Source organism: Cherax quadricarinatus, unplaced genomic scaffold, assembly GCF_038502225.1.
Source record: "Cherax quadricarinatus isolate ZL_2023a unplaced genomic scaffold, ASM3850222v1 Contig325, whole genome shotgun sequence".
In the NCBI taxonomy this organism is placed as follows: Eukaryota; Metazoa; Arthropoda; class Malacostraca; order Decapoda; family Parastacidae; genus Cherax; species Cherax quadricarinatus.
In genome coordinates this window covers 13,831-37,376 of record NW_027195351.1, presented here as the reverse complement: position 1 = coordinate 37,376, position 23,546 = coordinate 13,831, and the positions used below count along the sequence as shown (strand labels likewise).

Sequence of the window (23,546 nt, the reverse complement as noted above, 5' to 3'; positions counted from 1 at the left end):
TGGGGACTACATACCCTAGGTAGTTGCCCAGTTTCAAGGGATGTATTGAAGATTGTGGTTAGTAGCACTCACAGCACCTCTGCTCCTTCTCCTTTCGACGCTATGCTATTTTCATACTGTCGCTGGGCCTCCCTCCTTACCTGTGCATACTCGTTCCTGGCTCTTCGACTAATCTCCTTATTTTCCTGTGTTCTTTGCCTTCTGTACTTTTTCCATTCTCTGGTGCACTTGGTTTTTGCCTCCCTCCACCGTCGGGTAAACCAGGGGCTCGTTCTGGTCTTCCCATTGTTTCTGTTGCCCTTGGGATCAAACCTTTCCTCTGCCTCCTTGCATTTTGTTGTTATGTATTCCATCATTTCGTTTACTGACTTTCCTACCAGTTCTCTGTCCCACTGAACCTCCTGCAGGAAGTTCCTCAAACCTATGTAGTCCCCCTTTTATAGTCTGGCTTTTCCCATTCAACTCCTGTTACCTTCTTCTCTTGTAACTCTACTATGTATTCTAAGCACAGAACCACGTGGTCACTAGCTCCTAGGGGACTCTTATATGTGATGTCCTCAATGTCTGAACTGGTCAGAGTGAACACAAGGTTCAGTCTTGCTCGTTCATCCTCCCCTCTCTCTCTCTGGTAGTGTCCTTAACATGTTGATGAATGAGGTTTTCCAGTACCACATCCATTATCTTGGCTCTCCATGTTTCGGGACCCCCGTGTGGCTCCAGGTTTTCCCAATCGATCTCCCTGTGGTTGTTGTGGTGTGTGTGTGTGTACTCACCTATTTGTACTCACCTATTTGTGGTTGCAGGGGTCGAGTCCTAGCTCCTGGCCCCGCCTCTTCACCGGTTGCTACTAGACCCTCTCTCTCCCCGCTCCATGAGCTTTATCAAACCTCGTCTTAAAACTGTGTATGGTTCCTGCCTCCACTACGTCATTTTCTAGGCTATTCCACTGCCTTACAACTCTATGACTGAAGAAATACTTCCTACTATCTCTCTGACTCATTTGTGTCTTCAACTTCCAATTGTGGCCTCTTGTTTCTGTGTCCCCTCCCTGGAACATCCTGTCCTTGTCCACCTTGTCTATTCCACGCAGTATTTTATATGTCGTTATCATGTCTCCCCTGACCCTCCTGTCCTCCAGTGTCGTCAGGCCGATTTCCCTTAATCTTTCTTCATAGGACATTCCCCTTAGCTCTGGAACTAACCTTGTTGCAAACCTTTGTACTTTCTCTAGTTTCTTGACGTGCTTTATCAAGTGCGGGTTCCAAACAGGTGCTGCATACTCCAGTATGGGCCTGACATACACGGTGTACAGTGTCTTGAATGATTCCTTACTAAGGTGTCGGAATGCTGTTCTCAGGTTTGCCAGGCGCCTATATGCTGCAGCAGTTATCTGATTGATGTGTGCTTCCGGAGACATGCTCGGTGTTATACTCACCCCAAGATCTTTCTCCTTGAGTGAGGTTTGCAGTCTTTGGCCACCTAGCCTATACTCTGTCTGTGGTCTTCTGTGCCCTTCCCCTATCTTCATGACTTTGCATTTGGCAGGATTAAATTCGAGAAGCCATTTGCTGGACCAGGTGTCCAGTCTGTCCAGGTCTCTTTGAAGTCCTGCCTGGTCCTCATCAGATTTAATTCTCCTCATTAACTTCACATCATCTGCAAACAGGGACACTTCTGAGTCTAACCCTTCCGTCATGTTCACATATACCAAAAATAGCACTGGTCCTAGGACCGACCCCTGTGGGACCCCGCTCGTCACAGGTGCCCACTGTGATACATCATTACGTACCATGACTCGTTGTTGCCTCCCTGTCAGGTATTCTCTGATCCATTGCAGTGCCCTTCCTGTTATATGTTATATGCGTGTGTATGTGTGTGTGTGTGTGTGTGTGTGTGTGTGTGTGTGTGTGTGTGTGTGTGTGTGTGTGTGTGTGTGTGTGTACTTACCTCCTTGTACACACCTAACCGTGGTTGCTATTCACTGGTCACTACTAAGTCCACTCTTTCTTTGCCCCATATGCTTTATCATACCTCTTCTTAATGCTGTGTATGGACCTTGCCTCCACTACATCACTCTCCAGACTATTCAACTTACTGTCAACTCTATGACTGAAGTAATACTTCTTAACATCCCTATGACTCAAGTGAGTTTTGTAAAGTAAAATGACACAAGTGCAACTAATGTGGCAACGTTCCGCTCTCCAGGAGCTTTATCAAGCCGATATAAACAGTATATGGACACAGAGGGTATATAAAGGCACAGAGTGAGGTGCAATACTAGTGAGGTACCATTAGTTGCACTTGTGTCCTTTTACTTTACATATTGTCGGTAATTCTACCAACATTATTACACATGTGAGTTTTAGTGTTGTGTCACAACTCTGAAACATTCTGTCCCTATCTACATTGACAATTCCTCTTAGTGTTTTATATGTTGTTATCCTATCTTCCCTGTTCCTCCTGTCCTCCAGTGTTGTAAGGTTGAGTTCTTTTAACCTCTCATCGTAGGACAAACCCCTCAGCTCTGGGACTAATCTTGGCGCAAACCTTTGTGCTTTCTCTAATTTCTTGACGTGTTTCACAAGGTGTGGGTTCCATACTGGTGCTGCATACTGCAGTATGGGCCTGACGTTCACGGTGTACAGTGTCGAGAATGACTCCTTACTTAGTTGTCGAATTGCTGTTCTCAGGTTTGCCACATGCTCGTATGCTGCAGCAGTTATTCGGTTGATGTGTGCCACAGGAGATAAGTTCAGTATGATGCTCACCCGAAGATCCTTTTCCTTGAGTGAGATATACAGCCTCTGACCTCTTAGGCTGTACTCCACCTGCGGTTTTCTTTGTCCTTCCCCAAGCTTCATAACTTTGCATTTTTAAACTGCAGCAGCTATTTGTAAGACCAGGTGTGCAGTCTGTCCATATCCCCTTGTAGCCCTACCTGATCCTCGTCTGCTTATATTCTCATTTGTTTCACATCATCTGCGAACAGTAATACCTCTGTTTCTATAACTTCCATCATATCATTCACACATACAAGAAACAGCACCAGATCTAGGAGTGACCCTTCTGGAACCCCACTTGACGCATGCACCCACTCTGACACCTCATCTCGTACCGACACACGTTGTTTCCTTCCTGTCAGGTAGTCTTTGATCCACTGCAGTACTTTCCCTCCAATTCCTGCTGTTTCTCTAGCTTTTCAACCAGTTTCTTGTGTGGTACTGTGTCGCAAGCCTTTTTACAGTCTAAGATGTAGTCTACACATCTCTCTCTCTCTCCTGTCTTACTTCTGTTACCTTGTTATAGAGCTCCAATAGATAACAAAAAAAGGCACAATACCGTGACTGGAACGATACACACATAGAAGAAAGGAGCTTACAACGATGCAGGATTTCCCTTCCTAGAAGCCATGCTGGTTGTCATGTATTAGTCCATTCCTTTCTAGGTGCTCCACCACTTTCCTCCTAATAATCATCTTCATAACTTTACATACTATACATGTCAGTGACACTTGTCGGTAATTTAGTGCAGCCTGTTCATCTCCTTTCCACTTTCTCAGTTGGAATTAACAGCCGTTTATGTAGGTGTCAAATTAGCTAATTATATAAGAAATAAGTTGCAGGAGATAAATATTAGCGACACGTAATTTGGTGTGATAATTGTGTACGTACAAAACAGTCGCTGAAATTAATCAGATGCAAGAGAAATATAATAGTTTGGGTCAGCATATGTTAACATTTAATCATATACCTGGTGAGGAGAATCCAGCTGTTTCCTTGTCTCGAGGTTTACCTTATGCTAAATTTGTAAATGCTGTATTATGGTTTAAAGTACCGAGCTGGTTGATAAATAAAGTTAATTGGCCTGTACAAAAGGCATATATATTGCTCCTGTTGAAATTACTGTGACCACCGCTCCAATGGTTTGTCTTTCCTTAGCCATTGATATAAATAGGTATTCTTCTTTACCCAAACTAATCAATGTAACTAAGTTGGTGTTTAAAGTTCTAAACAAGATGAATATCTCACATAATTTTTCACATCCTCTTGAATATTGGGTACAGAGGGTACAGGAAGAAATCTACACAGATGAGATTAAATTGATGATGGAAAGAAGAATTGTGGAAGGCTCCATAATAGAGAAATTAGGGCTGTATTTAGAGAATAATGTAATTAGGTGCAGAAGTATGCTACAAAGTGTTGAATTGGGTAATTATGCTAAACACCCTATCTTACTGCCCAAAACTCATCATCTAACAATTTTGATTGTTTTAAATGCCCATAAAAATGTAATGCATGGTGGGGTACAAGATACCTTAAATTGTATTAGGGAACTTTCTGGATTCCACAAGGACGGCAAAGTGTAAAAAGGGTGATTAAATCTTGTGTAATATGTCGCCGTGTGGATGCCAGATCCTATATGTACCCAGGTCCTCCACCATTGTCAAAGGAGCGTGTACAATTAGTGAAACCATTTGATGTAACAGGTGTAGACTATAGTGGTCCAATAATTTTAACAGGTACTTTAGATGGTGTTCCACTGAAAGTGTATGTATGCTTGTTCACTTGTACTGCTACTAGGGTAGTTCATTTAGAAGTGGCTCAGAACTTGTCTGCAGAACAGTTTATACAGCTGTTTCGAAAATTTTGCAGCTAGGAGATCCTGTCCGAGATTGATGATTTCAGGTAATGCCACTAATTTTGTAGCAGGTGCTCAACACTTGATAGAATTAAATAATAGTAACGATGTTCAATCTCTGTTAACCCAGCGAGGGTGTACCTGGAAATTTATTACTCCTAGAGCCCCTTGGCAGGGGGCGGCTGTATGAAAGACTGATAGGCACAGTGAAGAAGTGTCTCCGTAAAGTACTACACCGGAAGAATTAATTTGGAGGAATTTCATGCAGTGTTGGTGGAGGCGGAGAATTGGATAAATAATCGGCCTCTCTCGTACATGAGTGATACACCTGATGCAGATGTATTAACACCTTCTCACCTAATATGTGGAAGGAAATTGGAAGCTGCCCCTGTCTATAGAGATAATCCTGAAGAAAGTGATGATTACAATGATACGGCAGTGTTGTGTGATAAATTTAACATTTTAAATAAAGTAATTGGTCATTGGTCCAATGTGTGGCATAAGGAATATCTTCTTACACTACGTGAACACTTTTATGGTGCGACAGAGGCAGTAAATCGACAGAACATTCAACCAGATGATATTGTGTTAATTGATACTGAACAACATCGAACATTGTGGCCTCTGGGCAAAGTATTGACATTGTACCCAGACGCACAAGGTGTTGTCCGGAATGTCAAAGTGTTGTGTTGTGGCCAGGAAAGTTCAGGTAATATTAATAAATTGATTCCCTTGGAATTAAATATATTCAATCAAATGTAAATGAAAATCTAAGGGAAAGTGACACGAGTGATATTGAGGATAGCACTGACCATGAAGATGCAAGAAGATGAAATTTTAGTAAGGCCTACTAGGAGAACAGCCACTCAATCTAGAACTGGCTGGAATCGTCTCCCAGAGGAAGGAGCAATTTGAGACATTAACAACGAACTCCACCCGGCCGCAGTGTGGAAAATATTGTATATTTTCCGAAATATAGTGTATTTTGCATGTAAATTAGTGAAATATATTGTAGTTAGTAAAAATGAATTTGGAAATAAAAAAAGGAACCAGTGACAGTGTTAGCATTGCTTGGGAGGAGACGCCATGTTTTGAACTGGGCAAAACAAGAGTTAGTGAAACGTAAAGAATATCTCGTAGCTGTGGAGGTTATATCTGGTTGAAACCTCTCAAATAGGAGCAGAAATTGTCGGAGGTACAGTCCTACAAAATGTGAGAAACCAACGAATGGGCAGGACTCTGATATTAGATGGGAAAAGGGATAAGAATTACACCATCCCCCAGATAAGTAATGTCTTTATATGTTGAAATTCTGGCCAGTAGTTTCTTCATATTTTAGGCAGAGGGTTGTGGATGACACACCAAGTAATCTCTAGACAAATTGGTATTATTAATATATATTCCCCTTCTGATATATAAATGTGTATATGTATTCATTAACTCAATTTAACATATAGTCCATATAATTTATATTAATAGTTTTGCCAGAATTACTGGTGATGTTTATTTCATTTGGAATTAATATAGGTTCAGAGTGACTTGCGGAAATATGAGAGTAGTGGGTATTCATAGGGTGACATTTTCTTGCGACCTAGAATGTCTAAAAATTCTTACATGTCTCTATAACATTTGGTAAGAAATAATTATCTTTGTTACCAATTACTGGTATGTATCTTATGAAGTTCATCCAGGCAATTTTAATTTTCCACAGTAGGGGTTGAGGGGATGCTCTGGGTGATTCTATGGGTGGATGTGTTTTGTGATTCCTTCGAGGCTGTGCTCCCCATCTACTGGTACCTATCATGTCCCCCTTTCCTGTGTATTGTACCTTCTCACTCATTCTCTCAGTTGTTCCCTTTCATTTTGTGTTCTGTTGTGGTTGAGGTACATTGGCAATTCTGGGGACCCTTCAACATTGGTTATGTATCATTTCTAACTTCAGTGTCATTTTGGGCTGTTCTTTTGCATTGAATACCAACCAAGTCTTTGACAATTTGTTGGTTGGTTCATGTCCTCTTCTGTTACTGCAATGATGTTCTCAATCTCTTTTACCACCCCTTGTCGTCTTTCATCATAGGTCTTCCTTTCTGCCTCATGGATCCCATGAATTATGAATGTCCTCTCCCTTTCCTCATCCCAGTTTGCTTCCCTCCATAACTCTGGGTCTGATTTATGTATCTCCCTGGTTGTCTCCTATATCATCTTCCAGACGTCTTGGTGGCCTGGCATCATTTCCTCAAGGGACTTCTTTGCTCTTTTCCATCCTTCAATCCTCTTCACTGTCTGCTGTTGATCCTTCATCCGGCTCCTTGCTCCTATCGGTCCTCACCACTATATTCCACTTCAGCACTTCCAGTTCCTCGGCCAGTCTCTACATCCTTGTCTCCACACAAGAGCTTGTTATTCCCATTTCTTGCTCTCTGTAGATATCTTCTTGACCATTGTGTTGCAAAACTGACTTAACCTTTTCTCCCGCTCCCATTAAATTTTGCTCTTGATCCTTTCTGCCAATGCTTCTTGTTCAGCCCGACCATTCCCAGTACCCTTGCCTCTTCATCCTGCCTTGTGTGTGTGAGGGGTTATCGTGTGCTTATGGGGTGTTGGTGTGTGTATGTGGGATGTTAGCATGTGTGTGTGGGTGGGTGTTAGTGTGTATGTGTGAGTAGTGTGTGTGTGTCACCTAATTGTGGTTGCAGGGGGTTGAGCCACAGCTCCTGGCCCTGCCTCTTCAATGGTCACTACTATGTCACTCTCCCTCCTCCATGAGCTGTATCATACCTCCTTCCATCATGTCATTCACATATACCAAAAACAGCACTGGTCCTTGGACTGACCCCTGTGGAACCCCGCTCATCACAGATGCCCACTCAGACACCTTGTCACGTACCATGATTCGTTGTTGCCTCCATGTCAGATATTCTCTGATCCAGTGTAGTATTTTCCCTGTTATACCTGCCTAGTCCTCCAGTTTTCGCACTAGTCTCTTGTGTGGAACTGTGTCAAAAACCTTCTTACAGTCAAAGAAAATGCAGTCTACCTACCCCTCTCTCTCTCTCTCTTGTCTTACTGCTGTCACCTTATCATAGAACTCTTAGCTCTGAGACTAGTCTTGTTGCAAACCTTGACACTTTCTCTTATTTCTTGATGTGCTTGACCAGGTGTGGGTTCCAAACTGGTGGTGCAATCTCCAATATAGTCCTGACAGACATGGTGTACAGAGTCTTGAACAATTTCTTACTGAGTTATTCTTAGGTTTGCCAGGCACCCATATGCTGCAGCAGTTTTATGGTTCATGTGCACCTCAGGAGAAGTGCTCGATATTATACTCATCCGAAGATCCTTTTCTTTGAGTGAGGTTTGCAGTGTTTGGTCACATACCCTATATTCTGTCTGCGTCTTCTTTGCCCTTCCCGATCATCATGACTTTGCATTTGGCGAGGTTAAATGCAAGGAGCCAGTTACTGGACCAGGCTTGCAGCCTGTTTGGGTCTCTTTGAAGCCCTGCCTCATCCTCATCAGATTTTATTCTCTTCAATAACTTCACATCATCTGCATCTATCCATTCTGTCATGTCATTCACATATACCAAAAACAGCCCTGGTCCTAGGACTGATCCCTGTGGAGCCCCACTTGTCACAGGTGCCCACTCTGACACATTGTCACGTACCATGACTCGTTGTTACCTCCCTGTCAGGTGTTCTCTGATCTGTTGCAGTGCCTTTCCTGTTATGCGTGCCTGATCCTCTAGCTTTTGCACTAATCTCTTGTGAGGAACTGTGTCAAAGGCCTTCTTGCAGTCCAAGAAAATGTAATATACCCATCCCTCTGTCTCGTGCATTATTTACATTAGTTTGTCATAAAACTCCAGTAGGTTTGTGACACAGAATTTCACTCCTGTGAAACCATGTTGGTTGTCGTTTATAAGCTTGTTCCGTTCTATGTGCTCCTGTGGAGAAATTTTCTCCAGGAGGGGGGTATCAGCCCCCTTCAGCCCCCTTCAGCCCCCTTCAGCCCTCTCAGCCCTGAGCAAAACTCTGTTGAGACTTTTTGGCCTTACCTGCCGTGTTCATTATGACTATATATAATGAACACTTAGCTGATAAATGACAGCAAGTCGTCTACACAGCCGCCCCTGCAGACGAGGTCTAGAAGCTGTCGAAACCATCACAACAGTGGGCTGTCAAGAGATACAATTTGTAAGTATAAATTACCCCTAGGGGGTGTTATGTCAGCATATTTCATTCGATGATGGCTGACGAATACTTACTTGTTTGGACTCAAAAGTCCACACCTTACTGCCGATTATAGGTTGATTACAAACTCCTTGTGACTCAAGAATTGCGCAATCCCCCAATCTACAAGAAATTCGTAACATACCTTGCTCTTTGTAACGTGAGCTATGGTGTTCTCAACACCTTCGACAGATATCGGTGACTTGATAGAAGCTGAAGTGTCCTCGGATGTCCACGTCTTCCATTGTCTAGGAAACGCACACTGGTACACTATGTTCAACAAGATTCGTCTTTATTGTTCACAATGTATCACAAGAGAAGCTGATCACACTTCTCTTAAGTGTTTATTGTGTTGTGTGAGACACTTTATTCACACTAACGCACAGATCAGTGTCCTTTGCTGGTTATCCTGGCGTCAGTGTCTCGTAGTAGTGTCAAAGTTAGTCTGCCAGACGCTACAGGGCTCCATCCCGTCACTGGCCCCAGCACAAAAAAAAAACGCTGACCTAGTACCTTGCATCCTTGTCACCTCCTCGATGAAGCAAAGCAGAATGTTTGTTTCTTGCTGTCTTAATCATAAACAACAATGTACACTATCTTTACTATGGTAATAAAGTGGGAGCAGGATTTTCCTTAATTGTCCTGCTAAGTAAGAGATGCACTGTCTCTTATAAAAATACACTTTGCAACACCTCTGCAAGGAGCAGAGGTCATTTGACCACGCATAGCATCTGTGATCAATTACTCACTCTAACAGTAAACAAGACGCTCGCCCCTTCTAGTGGCCCCTCAGGGCTGAGAGGGCTGAAGGGGGCTGAAGGGGGCTGAAGGGGGCTGATACCCCCCTCCTGGAGAAAATTTCTCCACACTGGGGGGCGGCGGAGGTTCGCTGCAGGTGAACTATTCATCACTTAACATTAATTTAATTTTCTCACTCGCCACCACTGCTGCTTGTCTTTGAACAGCTTTAGTCTGTGTGGTTTCTGGAGAATCACTAATTTTGTTTTCAACACTGTGTAATTCTAACGGCACTAGTTTATTTATTGTCCGCTTATTCACTACACCTTTGCTCAAAACATCAACTGTCCTGATGATTCCATTTGCATCAGGATATATGGTCACAATTTTTCCAAGTGGCCATTGGGACCTCGGACCATCATTGTCGATAATCACTATGTCACCAGGTCTTAAGGACTTATGATTTTCAGGAACACCAGCTCCATAGAAGTGTTCTCTCAATGAGGTGAGATAGTCTTCTCGCCAAATTTTCTCCCAACGTTCAATCACTTTATTAAGGTGTTTGAATTTAAGTCTGAGTTGCTCAGGTTCGAAATAAGTAGGATCCTCTTTGATTTCTTTATCATTCATGGGAGGAACAGGTTCGAGCCTTCTGCCATGGAGTAAATGAGATGGACTTAACACTTCTAAATTGTCCAGACCATCGGTAACATAAGTTAGAGGTCTGTTGTTGACTCTATTTTCTATTTCAGTCACAACTGTACGGAATTCTTCTAAGTCTATTCTCTGACGATGAAGAGTCTTCCTTAAACAACGTTTTACAATGCCGATCATTCTTTCATAAAATCCGCCGTGCCATGGAGATTTAGGAGGAATGTATCTCCAACGACATCTGCGTTGATTCAGCATCTGTTGTACTTCTGGTTGATCAAAGATCTTGCTTATATAAGCAGCACCAGCAACAAAGTTCGTTGCATTGTCTGAAATCATCAGTCTGGGACATGCCCTTCTGGCTGCAAACCTTCTGAATAATTTGATAAAGGTTTCAGCAGACATGTCAGTGGCTACTTCTAGATGTACTGCTCTAGTTGTAGCACAAGTGAACAAACAGATGTACACCTTGATGGGAACTTTGTCAACTGTTTTGGTTAAAATTATTGGTCCAGTATAATCTACACCTGTCACCTCAAATGGAGTGATATGACAAACTCTTTCAGAGGGATATGGAGGTGGACCTGGATACTGACATACTCGCATATCGTAGTGACGACAAGTAATACAGTCCTTTATTTGTTTTTTCACACTTTGTCGACCTTGAGGTATCCAGTAGGATTGTCGTATATGACAAAGTGTGTCAGCTACCCCACCATGTAACACGTTACTGTGGGCGTTTTGCACAATAAGTTTTGTCAGCCAATGATTCTTGGGGATCAATATTGGATGTATGGCTTCTTTAGGTAGTGAAGAATTATGAATTCTTCCTCGACATCTCATAATCTTTTCTGAGTCGAGATAAAGTCCTAAAGAATTAATCATGACAGGTTTCTTTGGGGATTTATCTTGTGTTTCTAGAAATTTATATTCTGTAGAGAAAACGTCTTTCTGTATTAGTTTCACCCAGTATTTAATGGGTTCCAGACATTCATAATCAGGTTTAATTCCTTTAATGAATTTAAAGACAAGAGCTGTAACTCTTAAGAGTTTACCCAAAGATGAGTAATTAGATCCATCAATGACTATTTCTGTTGAGTCTGCTGCAGTATTTACACAACTTATTTCTGCTGTGTTCAAGCAGACTGTTTCTTCTGGCATAATGTGAGCTTTTTGCTGAGGCCAGTTATTTTCATTAGAGAGGCAGTTCGGTCCGTGGAGCCATAATTTATTATCCACAAATTTCTTGAGTGGGACACCACGTGACAACATGTCAGCTGGATTCTCTTTGGTAGAGACGTGAAGAAAGAGATAATCTCTCTGCATCTCTTTTATTTCTGCTACTCTGTTGTGTACATAGACCAACTTACTCTTATTATTTCTTAACCACTGGAGAACTGCTTCATTATCACTCCAGATCACGGTTTTCTCAATAGTGAGATGATCAAGTACTTTGTTGAGATAGACAGCTAATTTTGTACCTACATAGAGTGCTGTCAGTTCCAATTGTGGTACTGTTCTGACCTTCAAGGGTGCTACCCTGGCCTTTGAAGTAATTAGTGTACTTCCTTCAGCATTACTCATGTAAGCTACAGCGCCATAACCTCTGGTTGACGCATCACAGAACACATGTAATGTGTAATTGTTTCCCTCTTGACCTATTTGTCTGGGAAATTTAATTTGATGAAGTTGTTTAAACTCCTTGGATATTTCATCCCATGCTTGACTCATTTCTAGAGGCAAGTTCTCATCCCATCCAATTTTGAGTTTCCATGCATCTTGCATAAGCATTTTACCCTTTATGGTAATTGGTGAGACGAGTCCTAGAGGATCAAAACATTGTGATACCTCTGACAGTAAACTACGTTTAGTGAGTGTACTGCATGATTTATTGTTTATCCTTTTGAGACTCAGAGTATCTTCCTGTGTGTTCCAGTTAAGTCCCAGCATATTGTTGCAATCAGGAATTTCAGTTTCAGAGAAATCTTCTTTGATAAGTTCCCTTAATTGCTTTGAATTTGTATTCCACATCCTTAGAGGCATATTTGCTTCTTTCATCTCCTTGTTAGCTTCTCTGTATAAGGATTTCAAATCCTCCTCTTTATTCACAGTACCTTGAAGATTGTCCACATAGAAACTTTTCTTTAAGACTTCTTTGAAGGGACTTTCAGATTTCTTCAAATGTGTATTTAGAGTAGCTTCTAGTAAGAATGGAGAGGATGTTGCACCAAATAATACTGATTTGAAACGATAAGTTTTCACAGGACTTTGAGGATCATGTGGATTTTCAGGCCACAAGAATCGAGTATAATCTCTATCTATTTCTTGTAGTCCTACTCTTAAGAAAGCCTTGGAAATATCAGCCGTGTAGGTATATGGGTTTGTGCGAAATTTCATAAGAACGTCTCCAAGCTTCTCAGTTAGTAAAGGTCCGGTCATCAGACAATCATTAAGACTTGCTACATCTTTATTTGCACGTGCGCTGCAATTATATACAACACGTAGTGGAGTGGTTTCAGAATCTTTTCTGACTCCATGGTGCGGGAGATAATGAGCGTTTGTCTTCAACTTATCTTCGACTATTTCCTCAATGAATTTATTGTCCAACTGTTCTTGTATGATATTATCATAGACAGTCAGTAGCTCTGGATTCTTCCTGAGCTCATGTATTTGTGCTTTCATCTGTCCGAAAGCCATGCGATAATTGCTAGGCAGATGTGGTGGATTTAATTTCCATGGTAACCTAACCCAATACTGTCCATCTTTATATTTGACAGTGTCCAAATATTGGTTATAAGTCTGAGACTCTTGTGGGCTTGGTTTATTTACATCAATACCTATCGCATCTAAATCCCACAACTTATCAATTGGTTCATTCATTTCTTCCAGTAATGATAATTTTTGCTGTGGTACATGATCGGCTGTTATTCTCGTAACTAGTACATTTTCCACTGAATCAATATCAGCTTCTTTCCCACTTTGAGAGGGAATGGGACCACATATCATGTGGCCTCCTGCTGTTTTCAGCAAGTGAACATCATGTTTACTTACTATATTTTGCACAAAACAGTGATAATAATCACTTCCAATGATTAAATCAATTGGACTAATTGTGTCCGTCTGTATGTCAGGACAGGCTAACTTGACCTTAGCTGCTTTCAGTGCTGCAACTGTTTCTTTTAATCCCTGGATCTGCACAGACTTAGGCAAATCATCTACTACCACAGCTTCTACTGTCTTTTTCCTGTTTCCTAGACCAACAGTGATTCTGGCTAGGTCATATGTCTGTTTACCAGAATTGTCGAAAAAACCAGCTGTATCTAACTGTATTTTGGCATAGGGTTGTTTATTCAGTTTCTGCAACACTGTTCTTCTTATGAAGGACCTTTGTGAGCCTTGATCAAATAGTGTTAGCACATTGGTTTTGTGTAATTTATTAGATAACTCAACTCGAGCTATCGGGAGAGCAGTTGCTTTAAACTTATCTCTCACATTTAATGCTGTTGCTTGTTGACTTCCTGATTCTGTGGAAGTCTGCTGCTGTTCAGCAAAAGTATTTGGGCATAATGCTGTATGATGCATACCCTTGCATTTAAAACACTTCTTCAGTGAGCATTTTCCTCCCTTGTGTTCACCTAAACACTTGATGCACCTTTTCAGCTGATGAACACGTTGTTTACGTGCCTCCATTGATGTGTATTGACTACAATACTGTGCCCAATGTGTTCCATCACAAAGTACACATTTTGGAGTACGTTTATGTGTGACAGTTTGTTTACTGTCTGTTGTATTCACAGCTTGATAAATGCCTATATGGGATTTCCCATTATGTGGTTTAGTGGGAGTAGGTATACTCTTTTTATACTGAGTTGAAGGTTTATTATCCACTGGATTTGTGGATTTTTCATCTTGTCTCGTTGCTTGCATGCAGGAAACTATTGTTTGTAAACCATTGCTAATTTCCTCACAAGTGAAATAGCGTTTATTGAACATAATATTTAATCGTTCAATAGTTTGTGGTGACAACTTATCCTGTACAATACCACTGATAAACCAATCACATTGTCTTAGGTCATATTTAGCATCTAGAGATCTGAGACTATTGTCTAATGTAATTCTAAATGCCTGTAAGTCTGAAAAACAATGTTTGGGTGGCTTCAAGCTTGATATTAAGACTGCATGTCTAACTCTAGCCTTGTCATCATCAAAGTAATTGTCTGCTAAGACACGTAAGGCTATTTGATAATTACCTTTAACCACCGGAAATGACTTAATCAGTTCATAGGGTTCTCCCTTCACAAGACATTTAAGATAACTGAACTTAGCAATCTCATCTATGTCAGTTCGTGAATTTACTATGGATTGAAAACCACTAATGAATTCTTCATAATTATGACCTTGGAAAATAGGTAATGACAATGTAGGTAAGCTTGGTAATGGGACACTTGTTGTTACAGGTGTAACAGGTGTTTGACCACTAGTTGTGAAACCATGTTGGTTGTCGTTTATAAGCTTGTTCCGTTCTATGTGCTCCAACACTTTCTTCCAGATAATCTTTTCCATGACTTTGCATACTATGCATGTCAGTGACACTGGTCTGTAGTTTAATTAATGCCTTGTATCTGTCTCCTTTCTTAAAAATTGGCACTTCATTTGCCATCTTCCATGCCTCAGGTTGTTGCCTAGTTTCAATGGATATGATGAAGATTGTTGTCAGTGGCACACACAGGGTCTCTGCTCCCTCTCTAAGGACCCACAGAGAGATGTCCGGCCCCACCGCCTTTGAGGTGTTAAGTTCATTTAGCAGCTTCTAAACGCCCTCCTCAGTTGTGTGTATTTCATCCAGTACTTGTTGATATATCCTCTGTTGGTGTACCCCAGTATTCTGACTTCCTGGAGTCCTTTCTGTCTCTACTGTAAATGCTTCTACAAGTCTCATGTTGAGCTCCTCACATACCTCTTGGTCGTTTCTAGTGAGTTCCCCACATTCCTTCCTCAACCTGATTATCTGGTCCTTGACTGTTATTTTCCACCTGATGTGGCTATACAACATCTTCGGGTCAGACTTAACTTTCGAAGCTGTCGTTTTCGAACTGTTGTTGGGCCTCTCTCCTTATCTGTGCATACTTGTTTCAGGCTGTTCGACTAATCTCTTTATTTTCTTGGGTCCTTTGTTTTCTGTACTTTCTCCAATCTCTAGCAAACTTAGGTTTTGTCTCCCTACGCATTTGGGTGAACCAAGAGCTCGTTCTAGCCTTCCCATTATTGCAGTTGCCCTTTTGAACAAACCTCTCTTCTGCTTCCTTGCAATTCGTTTACTGATTTGTAAAGCTTTAAATGCTAAGATTGCTGCAAAATTATTCTGGAAAGAAATAGTTGACGTTGAGAAAAAAATGTAGTTTTGTAAATAAGGGTAGTGATAGAAAAATGAACTTAAAATTATTTTGTATTTCGTAGGTAAATGACATGCTATAAGACGCTTAAGAATACATGACAAGTTATCAAGCCAATATTTTGAATGATAGATGAAAGAAGTTTTCTCTGTTATTTGACCCATTGTAACACCATCTACTTTGATATACATGTATATACAAATAAAGAACATAAATAACCAGTCTCTTACTCCTAACAATAGTAGTTTATGTAAATGATATTTGTACTGACAGTGTAAATTATCAGAGTCCTTCAACACTTCACCTCTACTTACATTTATTGATAAAATATAGAAATTATGGTCAATAATTTTACAGAGTCAACAGAAGCCGTAATAAAGTTAAACATTTTAATAATGCACATTTCTTTATCAAAATAAAGCTAATATAGTCTTCAAGTTAAAATAAATTACACATATAAACTTACTTATATAAATGTGTCAGCACTTGAGAAACGTGTTCAGGTTCTAGAGGTGTGTCAGTATTTATGGTAAGTTGTACTCCATTGTGGAAAAATTTGTTATTATTCATGGCTATTATGAGATCCAGCCTTTTATCACCTGGGTGAAGCCAAGTGACCTCGTCGCTATCACGCCTATAATAACATGATAATTATTATCAGAATTAGTACTGGGAATACATGTTGGTTAATACACTGTATAATGTATCAGAATCAATATTGATAAATGGATAAATGAAGAACAAAATGGATAAGTGAAGAACAAAATAGATAAGTGAAGAACAAAATGGATAAGTGAAGAAGAAAATAGATAAGTGAAGAACAAAATAGATAAGTGAAGAACAAAATGGATAAGTGAAGAACAAAATGGATAAGTGAAGAACAAAATAGATAAGTGAAGAACAAAATGGATAAGTGAAGAACAAAATAGATAAGTGAAGAACAAAATGGATAAGTGAAGAACAAAATAGATAAGTGAAGAACAAAATGGATAAGTGAAGAACAAAATGGATAAGTGAAGAACAAAATGGATAAGTGAAGAACAAAATAGATAAGTGAAGAACAAAATGGATAAGTGAAGAACAAAATGGATAAGTGAAGAACAAAATGGATAAGTGAAGAACAAAATGAATAAGTGAAGAACAAAATGGATAAGTGAAGAACAAAATGGATAAGTGAAGAACAAAATGGATAAGTGAAGAACAAAATAGATAAGTGAAGAACAAAATGGATAAGTGAAGAACAAAATGGATAAGTGAAGAACAAAATAGATAAGTGAAGAACAAAATGGATAAGTGAAGAACAAAAAGATAGCTATTTTAACATTAACTATATTTTATTAATTAGTTATTAATTATTGTTTAATGAAGGCTATTTTATAAGTATTATAAAATTATTCCAAAATTAATTTAGTAGTATAAACAAAAATAAATTACCTGTATTATATTAAGGTCATGTACAGTTAATTTTAGTCCAAAACTAAATATTTAGGCCCAGAACATAAGTTTTTTTTTGTTGAATAAGCAGAGTGAAGAATTATATAGCCCATAAATATGCATAAACCACTCAGAATGTAACGAAAAAAATATAGGAAAGAGTAGGAAGTTAAAGTAGGTTCGTTCAGGGGAACTTTTCTATTTAGAATAAAGTAGATAGAGGCAGGTAGACCAGTGCTAAGTGTCAGAAAGAATGAAGGTAGAATACTGGGAAAGTAGAAAAAGTCAGACCTGCTCACAAGCACTGATAATGTAGTAATGAATATAACATTAGTCACATGACATTTATCAAAATTCTGTCGGACTTCGATATTCATTACCTCTGTAACTTGCTCAGCTATCAAAACTTTGGAGTCCAGTCCCTGGACCAATTATGTACCTCTGTAATCTTTTGACTACCGCCCACAGGATGGGTATGGGGTGCATAATAAACATATTAAACTAAACTAAACTTCGATACGATTATATATATATATATATATATATATATATATATATATATATATATATATATATATATATATATATATATATATAATCATTTACCAAACTGCAGCAGGCCAGGACTCGACCCTACAAACCTTGTACCGCCTCAGAGACAGCACTACACCACTGATCCTGAGGTGGGTATTCGAATAGGATGAGGCTGAAATTAATCTTGCCACGAGTGTCCTCGGACCAAGGCAAACACATAGCTACGTGCTGAGTGCTTGGTTTTTGTAGGATCAGTGGCATAGTGGTGTTTTCGCCCACCATGAGGCAGGCCAAAGCAGCATGGGTTCGAGTCCTTGGCAACTGCAGTGTTGTTATTGATCAATACCACTCGTTCGTGGTCACAATAATATAAAATACTGCTCTTTGAACTAGTACACCAAACAGGGACTAAAATGAAATTAGCCTAGAGTCATCCACACCATCGTGTGTCCTTGGGTAGGGAGTACAACAACCAGTTCCGCTGGATGCGCTACTCTTAAGGATAGTATGGTTCAGTGGATAAGGGCGTCATGTGTTTTCGCCCACCATGAGGCAGGCCAAAGCAGCATGGATTCGAGTCCTTGGCTACTGCAGCGTTGTTATTGATCAATTATTGTAGGATTGCGTGATCCTGTGGGTTAGAGCATCATGTGTAATTTTTCGCACACCGGCTAGTTGCAGGGTTGTTGTTAATGATTCAGTACCATTCATTTAAGTTCCCAGGAATCTCCACGACAGAGCCAACGTCGTGGAATTCGTCCACAAGGCATCTGCCAGGTGTGCAACAGGGAGTGTGCATTCAGTCCCTTTAATGGCAACATCTGTGCAGACGGTCCAGGATCCCGAAGGGTTCCAAGTGGGAACAACCAACAGCCCCTCCCAGCAGAGCTGACAGCCACCGTGACTTCGTCTCTACAGAGGTCCTAAAATCTGCAATCAAATTAACGTCCACCAGTATGCTGACACACATCCCAAAAGCAGCTTGCTCTAAAGCTGCTAGCAGATTTGCTGTCCTCTTGAAGAAAGTCATTCATGTCCCCGCAAACAACGGATCCTAGCACAAACTACTGCTATTTGGCAATGCCTGTCTGGCTGTCCCATCAGGAGGGACAAGTCCCTGGCAACATCTGTCATTAAGGCAATAAATGCATTCCCAGAGATGACAACATCGTCCATCTCCCCTCTTGGTTGACAAACACCCGCCTGGCAAATTTCAACAATAGAACACCTGATGCCTCAAAAATCAGAGCCCAAATTACCAAAAAATAGAAGAGGGTAATACCGCTGGAGCACTGAGACTTATAACCAGTGAGGATACCATCGCCCCTATGGACTTCATTACAGCACAAGCTCTGAAGGGCAAACATTCACCCAGAGCTCCCAGTACTAACACTAACCTCCCTGGCATTACAGCAGATGAGGAACATTTAACTCAACAGGATGCTGGTGTTTATAAAGTCCCTGTGTCATTTTCACAGAGCTCATCAGGGCTTTTCACCGGTTTAAGGCGACAACACTTAAAACAAATGTACAGTCCAGTGCTCAATTCAGAGAAGTTGTTGTCTGAACTCATCAAATTTTCCAGTGTGTACTTGGCTGGCAGTGGTCCAGAGGCCATTAGACCCCTCTCCGTTGGCGCCTAACTATATGCCCTCCGGAAAAAGGATGGAGGAATCAGGCCCATTGCAGTGGGCAACACCTTCTGCGTCTTGTCGCCAAGGCTGCAGTAAGAATGGTGAGTCAAGAGGCTTCCTATTATCGAAACGAGCTCAGCTCTATTTTGGTGTTCAACAAGGCTGTGAAGCAGCTCCCCATGCAACACAAATATGTCAGATGAAAAACCCTTGATCAAATTGGACTTTGCCAGTGCATTCAACTTAGTCAGAAGAGATGCTGTTCTCCAAGCAGTTTCTAGACAATTCCCTTCCCTCTATCCCTTCATACAATCGTGTTATAGTGTGACTTCTAAACTTTTGTTTGGAGACTATGAAATTGACTCGTGTGAGGGTGTGAAACAGGGGACTCTCTCACTCCTTTTCTGTCTGGTCTTCAAAGGAAGTTATAGAAGCACTCTCCAGTGAGCTCAGTATCTAGTTCTTAGATGATGGTACCCTGGCCGGCACAACAGAATCTCTCCTAGAGGACATCAGAAAAATTAAAGACATGGGAAAGAGCCTGGGCATATATTTAAACCCCACCAAATGCAAAACTGTTTCTTCCAATCAGCAGATCATTGAGGCTCGTGCTCCTGTTTTACCAGGAGCACGAGCCATTCATCCAGCCAACAGCATTCTCCTCGGTGCTCCTCTTGAGCGCAATGTCATTGATTTGATCTTAGAAAAGAAAATCTAAGATCCCTGGACGATAAAAGGCAAGCTGAAAGACACTGATACAATTATACCTTCTACCTACTCACCAGGTGCCTGTCCATTCCAAAACTTACCTACTTCCTGAGAGGCTCCCCAGCCTTTAGCAGCCCAGAACTCAAGGAATATGACTTCCTCCTAAAAACTATCCAAGAGAGTGTATTGAATCTTTCTCTTGAAGATGGACAGTGGTCGCAAGCCTCACTTCCATCGGGCTTGGGGGCGGGGGAAGGGCTGGGAGCACACAAATTCTCCCAGATTGCTCTACCAGCTTATCTTCCTCCACAGCATCAAACGAGTTAATAAAGCAAATTCTTCCTGACAAACTCAGTGACTCAGCAGGAATACAGGAGCCTAGCTACGCCAGTGCCATTATCGAATGTGAGATTCGCTGCTTCAGCACCAAAACCTAGTACAGCGCTGGCCTACAAACAGTCAAGTTAGGATGGCCCCCATCGCTGAAAAGATGCTTGCCAACATGCTTAGGGCTGTAACATCAGACAGGGAGACTGCCCATCTAAAAGTTGTGAATGCACATCACTCTGGGGACTTCCTCCAAACAGACCCTATTTCTGCTTTAGGAACATGACTCGACCGTGAGACCCTCTGTATTGCAGTGGCTCTCCGCTTTGCTGATCAAATTCACACAGAATATGTGTGTTTGCAGTGATGCACAAGCTGACCAATATGGTCTACATGGTCTTAACTGCTCCAAATCCAAGGGCTGGCACGAAGACACAGTGAAGTCAATGACATCATAAAGAGGAGCCTTGCTATAGCTGGATGCCCAGCCGAGAGAGAACAATCACTAGCAGCCAACAATACTCACTACCCTGAAAACTGCCTTGGCGGGATCGCCATCTATTGTTGGAAGAATGGCACGCTTTCAAGCTTTTAGCAAGGGACTATACCTACGTGTCGATGCTGGCTGACACCTACATCCATCACAGTGATGGGCGATAGGGAGGAGCTGCTTATGACAGGGAAGAGTACAAGGTCGGCAAGAATGGAGACAACTCACCAGTATCAGAGACATTGGGATCAGAGACCTTGGGATCTTGGGGAAGAAACGCCTCATATTTCCTTAAAGAACTGGGTTCCTGACTCATTGACACCACCAGGGACCCGAGGGCAGCCTCCACTTTCGTGTTTCAGCACTTCAGCATGGCCATCCAGAAGAGAAATGCTTGCTGCATACTTGGCTCACATCCAATGAGCCACGTATGGCCTGTGGGTCGAGACTTGTGCCAAGGGAAGAGTTAGAAACAGCCAATAGGAAGTCCCCTGCATGTGGAGCTCTCACTTCCAGAAGGAGGGCTTTATTTTCCCCTTACACACTCTGAAGCAGTGTTGAGGCTATATTCTTCACTAATGGATCATCCCAGTGTAAAAAATATTTGTAGTTGTTGGGGGCTGCATGTCTGGTTTCACAGCCCGTTAGATCATCACAGAACATGGCTCTATCAACGAACTTTTGGTTACGGACTCCAACCTTGTCCCTAAGATGTTCAACTGGATGCAAAGCATGAGGATAAGAAAGCAAGTAGCGCAATCTGTGATGCCTTGCAGACACCAATGCCTCCTAGTCTGACTGGAAGTGTAGCTTGGTTCCACTGCCCATATTCAGCTCCTGAACCAGGAGCTGAGATTCAACCTTTATAAACACAAATAGTATATACATATATAATTCAAATAGTTTGAATGTCTTATCCTAACCTAAGTAACTTTAATTTAAGTTGTAGGCAACGTTTAAAACTTGACGCTGAGGTTTGAGGAAAAGTAATAAACATATACAGTATGGAGATTAGTTGCAACTTGAGGAAGAATTGTACAGGTAATAGAAGAGCAATGGAAGCTAAAACCTTGGGTACCTTCAAGAACAGACTGGACAAAAGTGTGAGTGAGAAGGTGTGGGTCTGACTAGTACCTGAGGTACTGAAGAATATAAGAACATAAGAACGAAGGAACACTGCAGAAGGCCTACTGGCCCATGCGAGGCAGGTCCAAGTCTCCTACCGGCTTAAGCCAATGCACCCAACCTAGTCAGGTCAGGTCACATTGACTTAAGGGAGGAACACGGCAACCGACCTGGTAGCACAAGCTATCAGGTCCAACTCACACCCACCCACATCCACTCATGTATTTATCCAACCTATTTTTAAAGCTACACAACGTTCTGGCCTCTATAACTGTACTCGGGAGTTTGTTCCACTCATCCACAACTCTATTACCAAACCAGTACTTTCCTATATCCTTCCTGAATCTGAATTTTTCAGGGTCTGACTAGTACCTGAGGTACTGAAGAATATGCTTGGTTACCTTTGGGAAAAAGTTGGACATGGAGAGTGGGTGGGAATGGTTGGTTTTGTGAAGGAATTGCCTAGTGTGGGCTAGTAGACCTACTGCAGTGTTCCTTTATTTTTATGTTGTTAAGATAAGTTGTAACTTTAGGCAGAAATGTAAAGGGTGAGGATAAGTTGCCACTTGAGGCAGCAGTGTACAGCATAAGGATAATTTCGTTACCACTTGCGACAGAAAGGTATATATGTGGGTATATATGTGGGTATATATGTGGGTATATATGTGGGTATATACGTGGGTATATACGTGGGTATATATGTGGGTATATATGTGGGTATATATGTGGGTATATATGTGGGTATATATGTGGGTATATATGTGGGTATATATGTGGGTATATATGTGGGTATATATGTGGGTATATACGTGGGTATATATGTGGGTATATATGTGGGTATATATGTGGGTATATATGTGGGTATATATGTGGGTATATATGTGGGTATATACGTTGGTTAGTTTGGACTATCTCACTAAATAATGACAACTTACTCATTCTTTTTATATATAAATAACCATTAATCCAAATACAAGTCAAATATTCACTATATAAATTTACATAATACATTATATACAGTGAGACCAGGAAATACACCAAGCTTTTTTTATTTTACGATTTTTTATAAATTATGCACATCAGTATTTAGTAGAACTGTTGCAGAACTTACGTGGTAGTGCCAAGGAAAGTGCTGGAGGAGAAAGTACGGAAGGAGAGAGCAACTGAGGAACTTTCCCCATTGTAACGTTTGACTGTCTGCTGGAGGTTTGTGCCCAAGAGTCGCCAGACTCGTCCAGCTAACACGGCTCCTCCAAGATGAAGTAGCGATGACATGAACAAATTTCCTTTCTGTCAATGTAAAAATGTTTATATTTCAAATATTTCAGGAAGACTCATCCCTTAGTGCAGAAATATATTCATTAGTTAACGCAAGTTTGTTCGTTATTGGTAATTAAAATAACGCAACTTTCTTCCCCAGTTTCTTGCGAACTTGGAAATCAGAATAGGTACAGTGTAAACATTTACTTAGATGCTTATTTGAGAAAGTTATTGAATTTTACAGCGTCGAAGATGACATTTTCTCAAAAAATAAATCGCGAAAATTTATCCAGGTTTTTGGAGGCCGAAGTACCGCTTATTATTATTTTTTTTTAATTTCTCATGGAAATAGGACGCAGATAAGAGTGAATTTCACCAAGAT

General features: G+C 41.0%; 1 protein-coding gene across 1 annotated transcript in view; it reads right to left on the bottom strand.

The window, feature by feature from the left end:
- The window catches only part of LOC128699739 (uncharacterized), a 45,415-nt gene extending 22,194 nt beyond the window's left edge, over positions 1 to 23,221 (bottom strand). The window contains exons 1-2 of the mRNA XM_070080328.1: positions 23,016 to 23,221; positions 16,119 to 16,286 (exon numbers count right to left, since the gene is read on the bottom strand). Coding sequence (XP_069936429.1) covers positions 16,119 to 16,286; positions 23,016 to 23,179 — 332 coding nt within the window. The 5' untranslated portion in view covers positions 23,180 to 23,221. The remainder of the gene's footprint in view (positions 1 to 16,118; positions 16,287 to 23,015) is intronic.
- Between the last annotated feature and the right edge of the window lie 325 nt (positions 23,222 to 23,546).